The sequence below is a fragment of the Trachurus japonicus genome, chromosome 10 (genome assembly GCF_045865225.1).
Source record: "Trachurus japonicus isolate A0001 chromosome 10, Traja_1.0".
NCBI classification, from domain to species: domain Eukaryota; kingdom Metazoa; phylum Chordata; class Actinopteri; order Carangiformes; family Carangidae; genus Trachurus; species Trachurus japonicus.
Window position 1 is genome coordinate 9,894,921 of NC_140916.1, and position 22,377 is coordinate 9,917,297.

The following is a 22,377-nucleotide window of genomic DNA, read 5'->3' on the forward strand; positions in this document are numbered from 1 at the left end:
ATATCTGCAGTCCAGATTGTCTATAATCTATTTGTTGTAATTCTTACCTCATCCAAATGCTGTTGTAACCAACATATAATTTTGCATCGCTCCAGCTCTAAATGTCTCTTCTGTGTTTTTGCGTATTTATATTTCACTCAACGTGAAGCCAATGAAGCTGGAAAAATTAGCTTTCATATCCGTGGCTTTTTGAACATTTAATAACTGGTTTTCACAGAAAGTACATCTGGAAAATGTCACGGAGGACACCGAGATCTCAGCCTCATCTCTGAAAATCAAAACCAGCTGCCATTAAATGTGAATCTGCAAAAGATGTGCTCCGTCGTCCAGGTTGCAGTTTGCGGCGATAGAAGTTATCTATCCTCTGGTGAATCTTGTTCTTCTGTTGAAAGATATGGTCAGAGAAATCAATAGTCAATATGGATGATGTCATGTTACATCACAGACAGGGTCAACCACTACTCTTACATAAGTAGAATTATAAATAACTAACCTTAATCAGAGAAGTTCGGCTCTAACTCTGCCGTCTGATTTTTGTTTCCTGACAGCCGTGTGCTTACATCATTTGTACATGTGTGTATGATTATTTATATTTTTAAAAAAGTACCTCAAAGTCTAAAAACTACCAGCCTTTTATTTAATTTAAATGTTGGTCACACACATGTTTAAACATTTGCCCCCTGCTCTTTACAGGACCTCGGTGCAACACAGCACTACCACGATTTGGCCGCTAGATGGAGCTATTTACTCACAGTTAAGAACTTGATGGGAGGACCACTGGGGGGAAAACATCAACATGAGGCTCAATTAGCCACATAATCGCCACTGGAAGATATTCATACTAACAGGAGTTGGCCAAAATAAGTGAATATAGCTCATATAGTTACAGTTTCCTTTAGAGGAGACAATAGGCTTCAGGTATACAGTAGTTTTACACAGAAATGGAAACTATGAATGAACTGATGTGTCATGTACTTTGAAAAATAAGTAACTGATTGTTCATTTTTAACTTAATGTTAAAGAAAATCATTGTTTTTCTTTAAATCTGCAGTACAAATATATTTGCATTTAATAATTCACCAATAAACTTACACTGCCTCTGCTCTTTAACTGGCATCACTGTCTCTAATATATTCATGTAGACTTTATCATCTTTATTATGGTACATCATTGTGATATTTTAACTCTTTTATGTAATTTAAAGCAACGTTGTAATATCTCAGATAGGACATGTCGCTATTCAAAAGTGATTTTAAAGTGACATTTTCACATTAATGCCGAGTTTAACCACATATTATCACCAGTATTTGTAATATCGCTTCATTGTAAAGATGTGTGAAGTCTTTATCTCACATGATCACATCACTGTGTGTCTTTCCTTTTCTGTTTTCAGCTCCTGTGTCACTGTGTTAACATTTTAGTCTATTATCATCTGTGATGGTGGTAATTAAAAGCACTCCGGGCATCGTTACCTGTCTCTTTTGATTGACGTCCTCTTCCACAAGCCGGGGGGACAACGGGGCTGCGCTGCACAATGGAGAGAGAGAAAGGCGGTGTGAGGGCGGGCAGGAGAACTGCTATCCAATGGGATCAGTGATGGGAGGGAGTTTGCCGAACTCCAGCTTTGTCCTAACTTAGTGGGACTCCTGAGCACAATATGACTGAAGCGCCTGCACCGTTATTCCACGGGACGGTGCGTATAGGCTCAGCCGCCTGCACACACTCCTTGCGCCCTAACTTTGGATAAACTTTTTTTTTTCTTTCTTCCACGGAGCACGGAGCTTCAGTTTTGTTTCGCCTTTTTTAAGGAATTGTTTGATTTTGTCTCGAAAATGCAAAATTTGAGCTGGAGTTGAAATGAAACTTCCCTGATCTGCAGGAATCATTCTCTCCATTCAGATGACATTGTTGCGCTGAGACAGTGCGCAGCGCAGGACCAAGCAGGAGCACCCCTGGAGTAACTCTGGGACACTGAAGAAGTGTGGAGAGCTGCTGCTGGGTTTTCACCATTGACTTTTCTCTGCACTTTTTTGTTGGAATACAATGCTTTAGTGTCTCGTCCAGCCTCGGTAAAGTTGATGCATCATAGGCATGGACTCTGTCTGAGAAAGGTGGACTGGCTCACTGACCATGGCGCTCGCAGGTATGAGTTTAGGCCGGTTTCATTTGATTTTACTGATGTTATGGACTCTGTCGCAGTACTCAGCATCCAGCCAAGTCCGTCAAGAGTTTCGGGTCCCGGAGGAGCAGCCCATCGGGACCTACGTGGGCACGATAGAGACCAAGCCGAGCTTCACGTACCGCTTCAGCGAGAACCACAAACTTTTTGCAATTAACGGCACCACGGGAGTCATTTACACCTCGTCGGTGATTGACAGGGAGCTTTTGCAAAGTGATGTGATCAACGTCGTGGTGCTGTCCAGCCAACCCACGTACCCCACGGAGGTGAGGATAGTAGTTTTGGATATTAACGACAACTCCCCGGTGTTTCCAGACGCGTCGATTGTGGTGTCGTTCAAGGAGGACGCCAGCAGCGGCAGACAAGTCATCCTGGACACCGCCACTGATTCAGACATTGGAAGTAACGGAGTCGATCACACCACGTACAGAATAGTGAAAGGCAACGAGCAGAGGAAATTCCGCTTGGATATTACAGTCAATCCTAGTGGAGAGGGGGCATTCTTGCACCTTGTTTCAACCGGAGGCTTAGACAGGGAAGTTACTCCCTTCTACCAGCTGCTGATTGAAGTGGAGGACAAAGGAGAGCCCAAAAAGTTTGGCTACTTGCAAGTAAACGTCACCATTCAAGACATCAATGACAACCCCCCTATGTTTGAGCAAGACCAGTATCAAACCAGTGTTTTTGAGGATGCAGCAGTGGGTTCCAGTATTCTGCAGATCACAGCATCAGATCAGGATGAGGGAGCCAATGCTGAAATCAGGTACTTTTTAGATGAGGGGACGCCTTTTCAAATTGACCCTAAAGCAGGTACTATTATTATAAAAGAGGGTTTGGATTATGAGAGTAAAAAAGAATATTCTCTGACTATTCATGCAATAGATAACGGGGTGCCTGCTCTGTCTGGCAGAACAGAAGCCACAATAAAACTTTTAGATGTGAATGACAATGACCCCGTGGTGAAGTTCAGGTATTTTCCCACAACTTCTAAATTTGCCTCCGTAGATGAAAATGCACAGATTGGCACGGTCGTGGCTTTACTCACTGTCTCAGATTCAGACTCCCCGACTGCTAATGGAAACATATCTGTTTCAATCTTAGGAGGCAACGAGCAGAGACACTTTGAAGTGCACACGTCCTCTGTGCCCAATTTGAGTCTGATCAAAGTGGCCAGTGTGTTAGACAGAGAGAGAATCTCCTCATACAACCTGACTGTGTCTGTGTCAGACAATGGCAAGCCCATGGCTCGCTCCTCCTTTGCCAGTCTAGTTATTTTTGTGAATGATATCAATGATCACCCACCCATATTTCAGGAAACACTGTACAGAGTAGATATCAGTGAAGACATACCAAAAGGCAGCTACATTAAAGGGGTTTCTGCAACAGATGGCGACTCTGGGCAGAATGCCAACCTGCGCTACTCCCTGGTGTCTGGAAACGCTTTGGGCTGGTTCTCCATCAGTGAAAACAGTGGTCTGGTTACCAGCGCCGCTTTGCTGGATAGGGAAAAAGCATCTGAAATTGTGCTCAACATTAGTGCCAAAGACCAGGGGCTGCAGCCCAAGATTTCTTACACTAAGCTGATAGTCAACATCACTGATGTGAACGACCAAGTGCCCACATTTACGCAGAGCACATATCATGTTTCTCTGGTGGAGCACGCTCCTGCTGGCACTGAGCTGGTGCTGCTCTCTGCTTCAGATGACGACCTCGGGGCCAACGGAACTATCCGGTTCTCATTTGATGCAGAGACTCCAGCCAGCGTCCAGGAGCTGTTTCGCCTGGATGCCGTGTCAGGGCGATTAAGCACAGCCGTGGAGCTAGACAGGGAGGATCAGGCCTCTTACTTACTCCACATCCAGGCAGCAGACGCAGGCAGCCCCCCTCTGCACTCTGTAGGAAAAGTCAACATCACCCTGAAAGATATCAATGACAATAGGCCCGTTTTCTACCCTGTGCAGTATTTTGCCAATGTGAAAGAGAACGAGCCCTCGGGCTCTTATGTAACCACGGTTTCAGCCACAGACCCCGATTTGGGTCGAAATGGCACAGTGAAGTATATAATTACAGCAGGAGATGCTTCCAAATTCCGCATTAATAGCAACACGGGGAAAATAACCACACTAGTTCCCCTGGATAGAGAGGAGAAGACTGCTTACCAGCTGCAGGTGACAGCTGCAGATGGCAGCGGCCTGCGCTCTCACACCCAAGCCATCGTGACTGTAACTGTCATAGACACACAGGACAACCCACCGGTGTTCAGCCAGAAAGTCTACAGCTTTGTCATGTTTGAAAATGTTGGCATAGGAACAGTAATAGGGACGGTGTCAGCCACCACTGTAGATTTGAACACTAATATTTCATATCTAATCACCTCAGGGGACCAGAGGGGGCTTTTTGCTGTAAACAGTGCAGGTCAGATCACAGCGTCCAGTCAGATAGACAGAGAGGAGCAGGGGTTTTATCAGCTGAAAGTTGTAGCCAGAGCTGGGGAGATCACAGGAGAGGCTTTTGTCAACATCACTGTGAAGGACTTGAATGATAATGCTCCTCATTTTATTCACGCTGTGGAGCATGTGAGCGCAGTGGAGAACTGGATCACAGGTCACGTCATATTCCAGGCCAAAGCTTCAGACCCTGACGAAGGCACCAACGGCATGGTGGTCTACAGCCTCAAACAAAACCCCAAGGGCCTCTTTCATATTCATGAGAAACACGGCCTCATCACGCTGACCGGGCCGCTGGAGGTCACCACCAGCTCTTACGAGGTCGAGGTCATCGCATCAGACATGGGGGTCCCCCAGCACACCTCCAGCCTCGTCCTCATCGTCAGCGTCTACGACGTGAACGACAACTCGCCGGTGTTTGACCAGCTCTCGTATGAGGTCATCATCCTGGAGTCTGAGCCCGTCAACAGCCGCTTTTTCAAAGTGGAGGCCACCGACAAGGACTCCGGTCTAAATGGGGAGATTATGTACGACATCGCTGGTGGCAACACAGGTGATGTGTTTGGCATTTTTCCAGACGGGCAGTTGTACATCAAAGCAGAGCTGGACAGAGAGATACAGGACAGATACAACTTGGTGGTCGTGGCCAAAGACAGAGCTGTGGAGCCGCTAAGCGCCACTGTCAATGTCACTGTGATTCTAGACGACGTAAACGACAACCGGCCTCTCTTTAACAGCACCAATTACGTGTTTCGCTTTGAGGAAGAGCAGAAGAGGGGGTCCCTGGTCGGACGGGTTTTCGCCGAGGATAAGGACTTTGGCCCAAACAGTGAGATCAGATACACGTTTGAGACTCCGCAGTCCAACTTTGAGCTGAACGCCATCACGGGGGAGTTGACCAGCACTCTGCAGCTGGACCGCGAGTCCCTCATGAGACAAAGAGGCGCCGCCGTGTTCAGCTTCGTGGTCGTCTCGTCAGACCAGGGTCTCCCCAAGCCCCTCAGAGACCAGGCCAAAGTGCAAGTTTACATACAAGACATCAACGACAACCCGCCTAAATTCACCAAAGACATTTACCAGGCCTCCATCTCAGAGTCGGCGCAGAACATGACACAGTTGCTGAGAGTCTCGGCCTCTGACGTGGATGAGAACAAAAACGGACTGGTGCGTTATCACATCACCGAGGGCAACGAGGAGGGGCAGTTCACTATTGATGGCGGCTCTGGACAGGTCACATTAGTAGGAAAGCTGGACTATGAATCAACATCCTCCTATTCTTTGAAAATCATTGCTGTCGACGCTGGGGCTGTGCCTTTGTCCTCCTCTTGCATGCTTAGCATCAGCATCCTGGATGAGAATGACAACTCCCCCTCCTTCCCCAAATCCTCGCTGTCTGTGGATGTTTTGGAGAACATGAGGATAGGAGAGCTGGTGGCCTCTGTGACCGCCACTGACGCAGATTCAGGCCAAAATGCAGACATAACATACAGCATCACAGCCACAAACAACCACGGCACCTTCAGCATCAGCCCCAACACCGGCAGCATCTTCTTAGTTAAAAGGCTGGACTATGAAACTCAATCTTTTTACAAACTCAACATCACTGCTAAGGACAATGGCAGACCACCCCGCTCCTCCTCCATCCCCGTGGTCATTCAGGTCAGGGATTTCAACGATAACCCCCCTATATTTACCCCCGGTGACATTTTCAAATCCATCCCTGAAAACCTTCCTGTCTCAGCCTCAGTCATGACAATCACAGCTCATGACACGGATGCAGACATCAACGGGCAGCTGGAGTACTCCATAGTGCAGCAGATCCCACGGGGGAGCCACTTCAGCATCGACTCGAGCTCTGGGCTCATTTATACCGCCAGGGAAATCGACAGGGAGTTCTCCAACCTGTTTGAGCTGACCGTCAAAGCCACCGACCAGGCGGTTCCTGTTGAATTCCGCCGCTTTGCCCTGAAAAACGTCACAATATGGGTCACGGATCTGAATGATAACATTCCCACTTTCATATCCCCGAATGCTTATGTGGCTGAGCCCAACATAGTCATCGGCTCCATCCTGACAACGGTCAGCGCTACTGACCCTGATGAGGGCGCCAATGGGGAAGTGGAGTACGAGCTGGTGGAAGGAGACTCAGACACCTTCATCATGGACAGGTACAGCGGCGATATCCGCCTGGCCTCCCAGCTGGTACCGTCCCGACTCATGTACACCCTCACGGTGTCGGCCACCGACCACGGCAACGACCGCAAGACCTCCAGAACCGAGCTGACCGTCATCCTCCAAGGACTGGACGGGCCCGTTTTCTCCCAGCCCAAATACATCACCATCCTGAAAGAAGGCCAGCCGCCGGGCACCAACGTCATCTCCCTGGACGCGTCGAGCCCACGCGGCTCCGCCACCAAAGTGGAGTATTTCATCGTGGCAGTGCGCAGCGGTGGGAAAGCCGTGGGGCGCCTTTTCACCATCGGCCGCAGCACAGGAGTGATACAGACGGCTGCAGAGCTGGACCGAGAACAAGGCTCCGACCTCTACCTGGTGGATGTGTACGCCATCGAGACAGACGCCAGCCAGCCCAGAACACAGCGTGCTGAGGTTAGTGTACTGCTGACTTTTCTATTCTCTACAGGTACTGGAAAGCCACCTTATATTTTGTGTTATTGGTCTATTTGATCTGTTTGGCAAGGAGAGGGCATGAACTCACCCACTGGCATTTGCAAGAGACATTTGGATGGAATAAGTGTAATGAGATCAAGGTTTGAACTGGAAAAAAAACGGGCGGTGAGACTGTCCAAGTCACACAAAGAACAGAGCCACCTCTTGCATTTGTCTGCTCATTAATTAAATTCCTTTTTTCACGCACAGTTCTGCGTTATATTAAATCATAATTTTCTTGGACAGGCAGTAAGAAGGTCTTGTTCTTTGGCATGATAACTTTATTGTTCCCCTTTTCCAAAAAAAATACTAGCCATAACAATTCATCTTGAATGTGCCTCCTCTAATATCGAAGCAGTCTGGGAAGGGGAAATGAGTGTTGCATGTCTTCTCCACAGCCTCCTCTGGTGCTCTCATGAACAGAAATGTTCTTATCAGCGGATATGAACTGCACAAATCAAAAAAAGAAAAAAAAAGAGCAATTTTAATTTCCCCACTGTAGGCATAAATCATTCAAGGCTCCTGTTTCAGGTTCAAAGCCTGTGATGGTTTCCTCAGTGTCTCAAGTAGAAATGAAAAAGAGAGTAATTCATATGGTCTTCCAGGTATGCATCATCAGTACCAGTATTACTTTGAGCCTTTGAGCCTTAGGCTATTTTGGCACTGGGGTGGTCTTGTGGGGTGCCTTTATACCACCAGGAACTGCTCCACAGGCAATAAGTGACCATTAAAATTGGGTGACCTCTTAAGACTCAGTGAAAAGACGCTGAGGGCAGAGAGAGTGAAACCTAAGCTGTCCTCTGAGTTTGCATTATGCTGTGCACCTCCCTTAAAAAAATGGTGTTAAATACTCTAAAGTGTTGTGCAGGAAGTCTAAACATAGTTTTGTGTGGCCGAGGCCTAAATGAAAAACAAATGTGATTCTATATATGCTTTGGAAATTTCAACCAGGGGCTTAAAATGCCACGTTATTACAGGCTCGATGACACACATACTTCATCAGAGCCCAATAAAGGTGCCACCTTCTCTTTTTCTTCATAAATGTGCTTTGTGTTACTGCTTTTCAAAAAAAAAAAAAAAAAAAAGCCTGATGTGAAATGATAAAAGACTTTTAGATTTGCGGGGTGCCTCTGACAGTTGTTATTGATGCCTTTTCAACCACTGCAGATATTGAATCTGAAATCCAATACAGCAATCAGTTATTTGGAGACAAACGCGCATATTATTGAAATCAAGGATTACTTGGCAAAATCGTGTTAGCTAAGTTAACTTAAAGGGTTTCACCCGGGCCAAATGGGAATATCAAATGTTCTCTCGCTTTGCCTGCAGCGAAGATGGCAATCTGCTTTCCTGCAGACTCTACTGTCGGGCTAATGAGAGAATATAGCGCTGCGGTGCTCCATTCCCAAACTTTAAACTCTAGATTGCTTTCATGCTTTGCTTGAACTTTCTCACCCCTTAGAGAGATGGCTTTACCATACCACCTGGCTGAATAGTCAATCACTCCACTATGAGAAGCGTGAGATCTAATAACTCAGAGGAATTCAAATGACCTTCCACATTTGGAAATATGGGCTGTATTTTTTTTTCTCTTTTTTATATTTCTGAGTGGGCAGGCGTTTATAGCTATATTTTTAACAGCACAAATGAACAGGTCGGACTCGTACACTCAGACTATTTCAATCTCCTCTGTCAATGAAACCTCAAAGCGCTCTGTGGTACAATAGTGTAAACCTTCACTTAGACTAATGTTTTTCCAGTGCAGTGTTTATACACCATATACCCGGTAGCAACCGGGGGATTATTTCCATCCCTGGGGTTGTGACCCTTTCACATTCTCCATTTCCCATTCTCCCCATTGATTGGATGCATGAGGGGAAAAAGTGGCATTTTTTTCTTTCTCTTCCCTCAGCTATGCACCATGTGTGATGTTTTGGAAACACTCAAACAAAGGGAGTTTAGCTGGACATGCTTTATCGATGGCCATGATCTTAAACAACACAGGACCTCGCTGGCCCTGCAACAGAGGATTCTGGGTTGTTTCCTGACCTGTTTGGCACCTCAGCGATTACTGATCAGATCACTTGTTGCATGCAGGACTGTACTGTATGTGCCCTTGTGTCTCATACTGTATCTGGGTCATGTCCTAAGGTGTGGTGGATGTTTCTTTAAGCCAACATGTGGTTGTGCAGAGACTTTAAGACGGTAAAATACGGTTGTTGTACTTCAGTAGCTTCTGTCTGGCAGTTTTGGACCTCTATTCAATGACGTCATTCCCAGAAATCCCTGTTTTTTCCTCTCACTAACTGGTCGGGAGATGATGAGACGCTGATAAAAAAAAAACAAAAAAAAAGTTTTGGCAACAGGTTCATCCATTGTGCGTGAATGCAGATTCCATTCATAGTTTTCAGGAGGATGTTTTCTATCTCACTCGAGGTTTTGATTCATCACATCCTGCAGTGACGACCCCCCCCCCTCCCGATCTCCCCCTCCCATAACTCACAGCGGGTAAAGTCACACTGTATCACCTGTGGCAGACTGTGAGTTGAAACTTTCAGGTGTTGGTTGCACTGTTGGCAGCGGTCTTAATCAGTGATGTGACAGCAGGTGTTTCACATCAGCGGGCAGAGACAAAGCACCTGCACCGGGGGCAGCGATGCGCAGAGCATGTTTGAAGGTTTCAGCTGTTAGAGGGAAATGAGGAAGATAATATCTGCTCATGTGACTGAGCATGAACTTACCCTTGAAATGATTCTTTCCCCCTGTTGTTAGTTAAAGGAAGTTTTATCATGCAAGGCTCATTGTTTTGACACATTTGGTCCATTTCCAACATGCGGAGTTAGTTTTTAATTGGAGATGTCAGATGAAAACAAGTGCAGAGGTCGATCCTGGGAGCCTTTCTTTCCGTCACAGAGTACTCTACAGGTCAGTTTTCAGTTCACTGTAGCTGTATTTAACTTTGAAAAGGAGATATAGGAAGAATCAATTACTTAAATAGTTGTATGAGAGGCAGGTCTTAAAGGGATACTCCACCAAAAACATCATAAGCCTGCAGCTGTAATCAGCTTAGTTCCACAACAGATATATTAGGAGCTTCTCATAGCAATGAGCAGTATCAAAATGTTCCTGCAGTGTAACTCTCCTCTCCACTCTGCTTCAGTAGGTTCGTATCCTTCTGCCAAAATATGCAAGAATGTTGTTAAATACTCCTCTTTGTGATTTTCTCATTTGATATCTTAGGATCTGAACCTTATTTTGAAAGACTCCTGGACACACATCAACTGTGGTGTGTTTGTTGCTGTAGTCAGCTGTTTACATTTGTCACTCATGAGCAGCACACAAGTCCGTTTTTCAGTCACACAGAAAGGTTTTTCATGGAGCGTAGAAGTGAAATACTTTCACAGAAGGATGAAGACATTATAGGAATCTCCCTGACACCTCAGCTCCTATAGACCAGACTGCTACACACTGTTTTCTTAAACTCACTGTGAATTAAGTGTTTTTTTTTTTTCTCAGAGAGGCCCTCAAGTGCAACATCAGTCCTTGCCCCCTCCTCTTAAAGGCATTGTTCCCCCCCCTTGAAAGTAAACAAAGCCGGAGCAGCTCAGCGGGCCTTCCTTTGTTTTTCCTCCGCAGATAAAGTGTTGCGCAGCCCCGGCCTGCGATTCGGGAGGCGTTCTTGTTATTTTTCAGTCTGTGCCAGCGTCTTTGCCGTGGCAGATTTAGGAGTGTGTGTGGATGCCCCCTGTCAGCCACCTTTCCTCCCACCCCCCCCCCCACTCTCCCCTCACCGCTAAGGGATGTACGTTACGTTAGAAACTGTGTGGACTGAAGGGAAGAAGGATTTTATGTTGGGAGGGTTCTGCACATGTCAGACTGTGTTATTGGGAGTTGTGGGAATGAAGGAAGAGGAGTGGTGCTGCTGGTGGAGGGGAAGCTGCAGACACAGGCATATTAGCAAAGGAAAGGAGGCGAGGACAGGGCTCGGGATCATGTCCTAAGAAGGTGGGGGCAAGAGGGGCTCCATCTCCCTGCCCCGGAGGCTTTTGTACATCACAGTCGGGGAATGCAGATGGCTGAGTCAGATATAGAAATTAGAGTTGATCTTTTTGTTGCTATGGATAGCCTGAGCTCCATTATGTTCATCCTCCTCCCGGTTAAGCCGTGTATCTCCGTGTCTTCTGCATCTCCTTTGTGTCTGCCTGCCCTGTTTTGTGTCTCTGGGAAGCTGTTTGGGTCTCCGTCTCTGTGTTGTGGATCAGTCTGATTCATAAATCTCATTGGCAGCCGACTTCAAAGTCTCTTTGCTTTCGCTGTCTGACTCTCTCTTTTCATTCCCTCTTTTGCTTTCCCTGTGTTTGGGTGATGCTGAACCTCCTCCAACATGAACTTGGAGGGTAATGTGATTAGGGCATCAGAGGAAATGGAGGGGGCAAAAAAAAAAAAAGGCTCTGAAATATAAAACCTGCACAGGCAGCCAGGTCGAGCAGGCCGGGAGGAGAAGGTCATGTACAGCCGGACAATACGATACGGATGCTGGTTTTTGTTTGTGTATTAGTGTCTGTGTGTGAGTATTAATAAAAGCTGAAATATTGATGAGTGCTGTTTCCAGAGAAAGGTCGAACAGTGTTACAGATAGCCCCCATAAGAGCTGCTTTCAATGTTCCTTATCGAATCAAATTGAATAGAAAAAAAAAGGCCTTGATTACATTTGAATTATCCACAAGCTCAGTATTAAAAATTTCATGTTCCTCAGAAGGCCCATTTTACAAGAACTGGACGAGGAACCATGCAGAACAAACGGCATCCTTGTGTATTGTAATTCATGGTCTAATTGCCGTGTTTTTGAGCTCGCTCGTCTTTCCTCGTGCACATGTGTCGAAGAAACGCCGGTGCTATCGCGCCCCAGTCGAGACAAGGGGTTGTAATTCACCCCGGTAATCTGGCCGGACACGCTGGAGCTGACGCATCTGCATCTGCCGCCGGGGCGCCGTCCTGGTAGGTGGTCGCTCCGGGTGAACCTGCGGGGTGTGTGTGTGTGTGTGTGTGTGTGTGTGTGAGAGCGAGGCCGGTGCTGCGCAGCGCCGGTTGTCCCAGAGCGTCTGTCCATTTTTACGAGACAATCGCCATAAAAGTTAGATAAACGTTCGGTCATGCATAGATGCATGCAAGCAAACGCTGCCAGGAGTGCACTCCCACACACACACACACCCATGCATGCACACTGACCACAAGTTCAAACTCCTTCTCAAGTGCAGGAAAACTTAAAATGGTAGCCACAGTCAAAATAATTCAGCTTCATTGAGATTATTATGATTATGTTCCTGTCAAATAAGATCACTGGGATACTTTGTGATGTACATTCTGCAGATTCAGACTGGAGGCTTTTTAATGACGTTAGCGGTTTACGTCCTCTTTATTACATGAGACTGTTTGTTAGTGTTTGTCTTGTTCCATTTATTTTGTGGCACAGTGGGACTTTGTTTGGAGAAGTGTTAAGCACCTCTGGCTGCTCTCCAGCTCGCTTGACCACATTAGATGAATATTAAAGTTACTGTGCTTTGTGCTTTTTTTTTTCTATAGAGCTCTCTCACTGATTGAAGTTTAAAACCATAGGTGTCCAACCAGCTGTCTCGTACTTTCTCACACCAGAAAGCAGCAGCGAATGGCACAAGCAGTTTGTCAAGCTGTTGGCTGAAAGGTCAGAGACGGGGTCATATTGTTCTGCTGTGCCATGTTCTATAAAGTTAAGCCAAGCATCACATTAGTAATGGAGGAACAAAACTTTTTTTTATTGGCAACAAGCCACAAAGTCTGTTAAATCCCATAATTCACCACTCATTTTCAATATCTAACCAACCAAGCAGATAAAATTCTTTTTTTTTTCTTAATTGTAGAGGAGATTCAGATGTTTATACATGGCTGAGTTGAATTTATCATCCATGTTTATCATGGTTGGCTTTTCTTTTAACACTGCCTGGTTGTTGGCTGGATTATAAAGCAGGTCTGTGGTCGCAAATAATACTGTGAAAGTATCAAAGCCTCAGTCCACAGAGAAATGCACACAGCCTGTATTCAGAAACTGAGCTTTGAAATGAGACGTCAAGACTTTTGTGACTTTGTGATGTCACAGCAAAGCAGCCAACAGCTGGACTGAGGTGGTTTTTGGTTTTAGAAGCAAAGCATTTTATCACTGATGTCGACATTTTAAAGAAATACAGACCCAATTTGGCCCATTTGATGTCTCTAAACAAGCAATTATTATGATTTTGCTTGATATAGTGAATGACCCTGCAATAGACTGGCAGCCTGTCGCCTTATGTCACCTGGGTTTGGTTCCGTCCCATGACCCTGCATGGATCAGCAGTATAGACGATGGATGGATGGATGGATGGATGGATGGATGGATGGATGGATGGATGGATGGATGGATGGATGGATGGCATAGCATTGTCTTAAATCAGGTTTGTGTATCTATAGTTGTTATTCGCAGTTTTTGGTGTGTTTTAATCCTGCTGTGTATTGAGGTTCAGTCCCAGGCCTTGGACCTTGCGTGAGTTTTGCAGCATCAGATTTAGTCGAAGTAAACTGAAGAGAGAAAAAAAAAACTATAAACAACCTTGAGATTTCTCTGGTATTGTTTTAACTTTGTAGAAATCATGGTCTTGTGTTTTGTGGCAAACTGAATTGTCCTGGTGTGGTAACCCCACCCCACTGCTTCTCTAAACAGGTTAAGACAGAAAAAATTATTTACACACACTATTTTTAAACCTGGTTTGCCGCTGAATTGTGTTTATAAAGGGGAATGTATGCGAATATTAAAAGAAAACTCTCTCAGCTCTGCGGTCGACTGTCCGCAAAAAGCTTTTTCTTTTTGTTCATTTCATTTTTTGCCCCTTTTCTGCCTCATGCAAAGTCAATACAGGGCCTTGGGTTAGAATAATAAATGGATGTGGCCATAGCTGTGCATGCTCGGCAGAGTTTTGCATCATCAGGTTTATTTTCACATCAGAGATACATTTCTCTTGTTCTGTGACTTTGATTGTCATGCCTCATTTGGGAGAGGGGGGGAGAGGGGGGGGGGGTCATTCCTCCATCTTTAAGCGCACATGTTCAGACCAAATGTGCGACAGAAATAGTATTAATCTCGGCCTCCGAGAAATGCCTTTCTCCTTTGGTCTGCAGAATCAGGCGTGATCAAAAGGGGAGCCGTTTACCGTTTTGCACCGGGAGGGGAGGGGTTTCTTCAGCCGCAATCAGAAAGGTCCATCAGAAGCTGTGATCTAAAGTTTCCAAGCTTTACAGTCACTCAACCACAGCAAGGTTGATTGGGAAGTAGCTGGGAGTAGGAATGATCAGGTAGAGCTACAGTGTGATTGTACATTTTCCCTGACCAGGTCCTGCAGACGGATCTCTGCCTGAGCACAGACTTCTTCATCACTCCTCTCTCTTGCTCCGACTGTGAAGGGACCGTAAAATATGACCGAGTCTGCCCAGCTTTGAAAGTTTGAAAAATAAATAAATAAAAAAAATAATGTTCCACTACTTTCACTTGTAAAATGCAGGGAGTTAGGGAGAGGGATGGAGAGAGAGCGAGGGAGAGCGGAGGGTTGATTTTGGCACGTTTCCTCTGCGGTAATAATGGATCCCAGCTACAGAATGATTTGTTCTTACACGTGACTTACCGAGCTCTCTAGCGTCAACAAACACTCGAGCACATCCACATGCAGAAACACACACTGCAAATTTCCATTGTTTTCAGAGCTCAGACTTCACTGTGCTGCCTGGTTGACCTGTCTCTGTCTCTCTCTCTCTCTCTCCCTCTTTTTCTTCCTCTCTCTCCTGCTCTTTTGCACATCTCACTTCCCCGCCGGCCGTCCATCAACGGCACCTCCAAAGTGACATTTAGTGCGGTTGCCTCCTTCGCGGATCCTCCCACCTCCTGGGACATCAAACGAGAGGTGGAATAGTGCGTTTTCTGCTTCGTCTGCACTGTTCTCAGGCGCACGCTCGCACACACACCTCACCCTCACCCTCACCCCGGCAGCCTGTGGTAAGCAACTGACCCCCAGGCAGGAAGGCGGGGGGGGGGGGGGGGTATCTCTCTCAGCCTCGGACAGATAATTTAGGAGCTGGATGGAGGAAGGAGGAAGGAGGGAGGGAGGGAGGAAAAGGGGCGGGGGTGAGGCAGGGATGTTGGAGCTGGGAGGCGGGGAAGGAGGAGAGCCGGAGTAGAGCTTTAGTGTCAGAGACGAGAGACAAGCAAAGATAGACTGGCACCAGAGAGCGAGAGCCCGTGTTATTGTTATCTCCCCTCTTATTTTATGAGTTTTCCATCAGGAGATCTGCTGCTGCTGCAGCTCCTGCCCTCCGCTCGCTTTACGCAGAGGTTAACCAGACTGTGATTTAGCATTTTGCATCGAATGCATTCTTTTTTTTTTTTTTTTTTATGTTTTCACGCCGTGTTTGTTGTGATTATTGCTTTTCAAGCTCGGAAAAATCGTGCGCCTTCTCCTGCGCTCTCTGCTGTGCAGGTCTTAACTCCGATGAATAAGCCAAGCCACAGTCGATTAGCAGCTGGTTTCAATTTTGGAAATTGAAATATTTCAGCTCTCAAAATGTCCCTGCATGACTTTTCCTGCACTCGATGTCTATGCAAGTTGTTAAGTTTTTTTTTGTTCAAATCATGCAGAGAGAGTGTTAGTCGTAACTCTACTCGTGCTCTTCGTTCGACAGCTTGTTGGCCTTGTCCTGGACCTTGAAAATATCCTGAGCCATCCAGTGTGATCTAATGGGTTTTCCCCCCCTTGTTATAGCTGATTTAAATGTTTGTTTTCAGTTTTTTTGTACCCGTCTTCTGCAGAGAGTTTATTGACCCAGCGAGGGGCAAGTCATTTAAAAGTCAAGCCTCCCCAGCCAGACATTGTTCAAACCCACAGAACTTCACTTCACATTAAAACAGCCCATTCTGTATGAAGTGAGATTTCCATGTCTGTTTTGATTATAAACCAGGTCTTTATTAATACTGTGAACGTATTAAAGCCTGAGTTCACACTGCTGGACGTTTCTTCCATTACTCCATGACAAAGAAGGCCAAATTACACCAGATATGCATCACAGGGTAAATATATTTCTTGGAGTTTTACATGAACTGACCCTTTTTAAGCTTTTCTCTGGAGTGGCAGGTGCTTCTTCTCATCAGGTGTCTCTGCGCAGCATTGTTGACTCTGAAGCACCTTGCAGACGTCGTCCAGAGCACACGAGTTTCCTCCCTCGTTAAATTGCCCGTACACATCATCCTCCCATGGGTCGTTTTACAGAAAGGCTGTGGTTGTTTGAGAATGTAGCCGAGTGGAACGTCTCGGGGAAAAATAGCTTGTGGTCACCAAGACAATAACTGCGGAGCATGAGCCTCACTTTGGAGGATTATTATCTCATTCGAAGAGATTCTTGGATCAGAGTCGGACTCTGTGTTGGCGCTGCTGCTCTCTATTTCCAGGGCAATAATCCTAAAGCATCTTTTTTTTTTCGTCTTCTTTAAAGTGAAATATCATAAAGCACACTGGATGCAAGCTTCGCCCTTCAAGCATTCCCATCTTTGCATGCCGTATTGTATGGCCGTGCATGGCAGCGGGTGAAGGGCCTGGCCCCTGCGCAGCAAACAAAACACCGTGTTTACACAAATTTTCGAACAACTGATCTGCTGTCAGAAACAGAGAGCAGAGAGAACTCCTGGCTGGAAATAGCCAACCATTTTGGTGAGTGTGGCCTTCCTCTCCCCCCCTCCTCCTCCCCTCTCCACTTGGGGCTGTTTAATTGAAACCAGCTGCTCAGGCAGGGTTCTGGGTAGCAAAAGTGCGGGTCCAGTCAACGTGACTGAGGCTCTGTAGACTCTCAAGTGGAGGTATACCTGAGCTGCCCTCCCTCCGCCGGCTCTGCTGTCAGACTGAAGTTATGTTTCTATCAAAGCTGGTGAAGTCTTGAGCTGCAAACCGAGAGCAAAGTCTGACTGATTTGAGCTCTTAAAGCGTGAAAGAGAAAGCTGCGGCTCTGGTTTCGATTACATTCGTTGACAATGTGCTATTTTTACTCTTTTTAAGTCCTCTCCCTTTCTCCCTCTCTCTCTGTTTCTCTCTCTTTTTCGCCCACCCTGTGATTTTCCTATGCAAATGGGTGAAGTGGCCTAATTTCATCAGGCTCAATCGTGTGGGGACGTCGAGGTGTAATTTCACAAAGTGGCGTCCTTGAAGTTGACTTTATGGTCTTTCCTTTCAAACACTGAGCTATTTTGACTTTCTTTGCATTGTTTATGTGTGTGTGTGTTTGTGTGTGTGCGCGCGTGCAAACACTCACATGCATACCTTCTTATAACAGTTACATGCCTTGAGCCCCAAACAGCGCAGCTCTCGCATACTTTTTACACAATCTGCCAAATCTTGGCGCCCCCTCTCCTCATTTTTCTGTAGTTATCCCGCTTGGTGTCTCTGGCACTGACACGTAGCTCACCGAGATGAAGATGAAGAAGAAGAAGAAGGAAGAAAGAAAGAAAAAAAAAACAGCCCACTGAAAAAAATGAATCATCCAAAAGTTTGTCTAAACTTGGCTGCCCTGCTGTTGACAGACAGATCGTAATGAAGTCTCTCTCCCAGGACATTGTGTTCTTACGGTATTACATGGAGGGTGATCAGATATTACATTATGTCTCTATCTGCTCCAGGGGTCTGCCGCTGCTAGTGGGGTTTCACTTATACTGAGTGCTGCAAAGGACTGTGGGTAGATGAGAGAGAGAGAGAGCGGGAGAGAGAGAGAGAGCTGTACAACAACAAGGCACCACATGAAACTTCTTACCTCTTAAATATCTTCTTCAAATGCTTTCCACTGTGCAAAAATCTATAAATTATGAAGTCATTGCTCCCTATAGAAACCCAGTGCAGTAGCAGTGTTTAAAGCTGTTTCCAATACAAATGAAGTAGAAATAAATGTCAGTGTCCATGAAATAAGATTTAGGGAAGAACAGTAGCTGCACACGCACAAAGAAAAAACACTTTAAACCACTTCATCTTTTGTTCCAATATTCATTAACTAGACTTTTTTTTGACCAATTAAGACTGTAGAGATGCATTATGGGCGATGTAGGCACTAGTGTTTTCTGGAATAGACTTTTTTTTTAGTTCTCTGGTTATTTGTCCTGAACTAAATGTGAATTATTACACATGCACAAGACTTTGAGGCAGTAGCAGAAAAGTCTGGGGTGTGTGAGGGAGAAAGTTGGCTAGACATGTGTCTCTGCACGCTGTGTGTAGTGTGTGTCTCCGTGTGTGTGTGTGTGTGTGTGTGTTTCGCATCATGATCTTTCCCTAAACCGGCTGCAGTCCTCAGTCACGCCAGCTGCCCCGGTGCTAATCCCTCCACTTGCAGATTTACACATGGTCCAGCTGAGGCTTCTTGCCATTTGATGCAGTTATTTGATAATGAGTGAGTGATCCAATGGAAAAGCAACACTCTCAGGACTCTTCCCAGTGAATCATGCGACCTTTGACCCCGCCTTGGCAGAACTCAGAGCGGAAGCAGAGCTGCCTCTTCGTCTTGGCAGCTCAACAACCGGCTATGTGTGTCAGTCAGTAAGTGTGTGGATAAACTCTTAGAAACTGTGATTGTTGTTTCATCAGGCCAAAGGATGTTTGTGTATGTGTATGTGTGTGTGTGTGTGTGTGTGTGAGCAGCGTCCACATGTGCGACAGAGCCCTACGGTGCGGTAGACTGGCAGCCCGATGCGTGAACTCTGCATGCTTCCTTTATTCCTCTGACGTCTGACAAGGCTGAGGCGCTGTTGGTAATGATGTGGTTATTACTTCCCATCATGCCTCACTGCAGGCCGGGCAGTAAAAGAGTGCAGTATATTCTCTTTGTCCCTCGTGAGCTGCCTATGGAGGCCGGTACTTTGCTGCTCTTTGATGAAAACGTCTGTACTCTGTTGAGACGCTTAAGTGACGCACTCGTGGGACGTCATTCGCTTCCCTCTCCTCATGTTTGAAGTGTGATTTCATCATATTATCCTGTCAGAGATTGATATAGGAACCGCTCTATTTCCGTCCTGTCATGAAGGAATGTGATATTGTTTTAGAGTTACAGAGATGACAAGTTATTTGTATTTTAGTAATGATTAATTACAAGTTCTGAGAGGAAACACACAAATGTCATCACCATAATATCCTCATCCATGGCGCCTGCTAATGAACTGAGTGAGTGTCGTTGTTGCGTTTGAGCTTCTTTAAAGAGATAGTTCAATATTTTGGCAAATTGGCCCATTGGATTAATCCCTATAGTTTTAGGAGTAGGTTCGTTACCTTTATTTGTCGGTGCAAGCTATTTTTGGAACGGCGGAGCAGAGCCGCGAGCTGCTCAGAGCTACGCTATGGAGGCTCATGGGATTTCTTGGTTTCCCTCATCAGACTCATCAAATACACAATCCAACAACTCCAAAACACTCTGATGGACAAATTGTGATCTGCACATTCACCACGCTATGAGATAATAACAGAACGTTATGAGACAGACTGCTGATGCGCGTTCCCTTCAGGGGCAGTTTTTCAGCAAGCATGTCACAACTTGTCCACGAGAGAGTTTTGGAGTTGTTGGATTGTGTATTTGATGAGTTTGATGAGGGAAACCAAGAAATCCCATTAGCCTCCGTAGTGTAGCTCTGAGCAGCACGAGGCTCTATAGCTTGTACCGACAAATAAAGGTAACGAACCTACTCCTAAAACCATTGGGATTAATCCAATGGGCCAATTGAACTATCCCTTTAAATTCATTGTTTTGGTTTTTAACACAGCTTAACACTTGCTACTGTGAAGAGCCAGATTTTCCTCAGCGGATCAAAACAGAGCTCAAATGTGACCAATTATTTAAATTTGATTTAATTTTAATGCTAATGTTGCTCTATCTGACACAACACTATTGTGTTTACAGCTTGTTCTGGTTACACAAAAACAAATTAAATTGGACTAGTTTGTAATATTATATTAGTTATCCCAGTTAATATTTCCATTAATTGTTCTAATTGACCTAAAATACATGTATAGATACACGTTTAAAGCCAGAATGTGTCGCTTTTCAAGATTCTTACCTTTGCTGCCCCCTAGTGGTTGTGTCAGATAATCCACTGTTGCATACTGACATGCTAGGACACTGGGAATGGAAAACTAGCATAAACATATAATTTATACATCACCAGTTGTTATAATGATTGTTTCTTTTAACACATAAAATTCCAGCCAGAGCAGCTTTAATCGAAGGAGATCAAGTCCACTGTGAGTATCCTCCTCAGGACTTAAACGCCCCGCATGGAAATCAATCGTAATAGGGCATGGGCATCGGGTTTCGGATCGCCTTTGAAACTCAAGATTTATTCGCAGGCTTTATATACGACTCCCGCTGTCGTGTTTGCACGAGTCCCTTTATTCGGACTGCGTGGAAGCCGTAGTTGCCCCCGGGCCTTGAGTAATGCCAGCTGTGGTCATATGGAACCAGTTTGATCCCCTGACTGTCAAAAGTGCCCTGTCTGCCCCGAGTGTACGACTCCATATGTGGACATGGTGCTGTTCGGTATTAACACAACAACGACTCGGGTCTCTCACAAGAGCCAGGATTGTGTATCCACCTCCTCTTTTCCCACATGGGAGTTAGATGACTGAGGGGGCAGATGTTGGGGGATGAAGTGGATTTGACATTGACGCCAAGTAAATTCTTACTTTTATTGTCTTAAATTTACAGAAGGTGTCCGCTGGTGCTGTCATTGTCATACTACTCTCTCCTAATCCTGTTTTTTGCTGTCATGAATTAAAAGCAGATTGACATAAAGACAGTTCATAAAAGTTATATTGGCTGTTTCTTGTGTGTAGTATGGCTTTGTTAAGGATAATTGTGTAAGACAGGTCAAAGATCTTGAGAGATGAGCAGTTTAACAACCATTTCATCAACAAAATGATTAACCATTGATGTCATTGAAGTTTCCTTAAGTGCAGATAAAACTGTTGTTGCCATGACAAGTTATTTGCCAGTGTTCGTTCTTGATCTTGGAAAACAAAACTGTCTCAGCACAAGATCTGCTCTGTAGCTGTCCTGGAGCTTTCAGCCTTATTACCCCTGGTCTTCATCAGCAGATGAAGTTGGCCCACTTACCATAAAGTTGTACATAGACAAACTAGTTTAAAGTTTTCTGAACATTGTAAGGACTTTTTGTCCACTTTGGCCTCAGCATTCATTCCTGACCTCGAGAAGGGAAATTGGTTATTTGAGACATTATTCAAATCATTAGTTGTGAGTTTGTCAGAGGCAAGGTTGTTCAGGTTTTTTTTTTTTTTTGTTATATTGGATAACATTTAGACGTCAGAGCAATAGAACAGGATGACATTGGTGTCAAATCAGGATCTCTCAGCAGCAAAACCATGAAATTCCTGCACATTGTTCCAGTGCATCACAATGCAGAGCGCATTATTCAGGAATTATGCTAATGAGGTGAAATGAGTATCCCTCTACCTCATCATACGGAGACCTCTCATCTCCTTAGAAGAGGGGAAAAAAAGCGTTTTTGTTTCGCTCATTAATCTTATTCTTCTCCTCACAAAATCAAATTCATATCATTATGACACAAATTAGCCCCCTGCAATCATTACCCCATTGTCGGTTGTTTACATTGTTGTTTTTCTGCTGCTCTGCATACATCAGCTCAGCTCTCGCTTTAATTAATTCTTGCACCGAAATTAACTTGGGAGAAGTCCCGGGATGGTTCATTTAGTGTGTATATGATTAGGACCAGCCGGGAAGATCAGAGGCTCTTTTTATTCTGTAGCACCGATGCTAATTCATCTACCAACCCCCAAATCCCTGCCACCCCCCCCCCCCATCCCTTCCTGTCTTGTTGAGACTTTTATTCTTTCCAATCATAAGACCCCCCTCCCTCCTTCCCTCCCTCCCTCCTCCTCTTCCCTAACTCCCTCAACCTCTTCACGCGGTTTGGTGTTGAATGGAAATGAGGTCTATCATTTCTTTAGGGGTTGGATGGATAGATCAATGGATGGT

The 22,377-nt window shown here is 45.4% G+C and overlaps 1 protein-coding gene across 1 annotated transcript in view; it reads left to right on the forward strand.

Annotated features, from left to right (window-relative positions):
* The first annotated feature begins 1,663 nt into the window (after positions 1-1,663).
* Positions 1,664-22,377, forward strand: part of fat4 (FAT atypical cadherin 4) — a 112,224-nt gene continuing 91,510 nt past the window's right edge. The window contains exon 1 of the mRNA XM_085789225.1: positions 1,664-7,233. Coding sequence (XP_085645351.1) covers positions 2,131-7,233 — 5,103 coding nt within the window. The 5' untranslated portion in view covers positions 1,664-2,130. The remainder of the gene's footprint in view (positions 7,234-22,377) is intronic.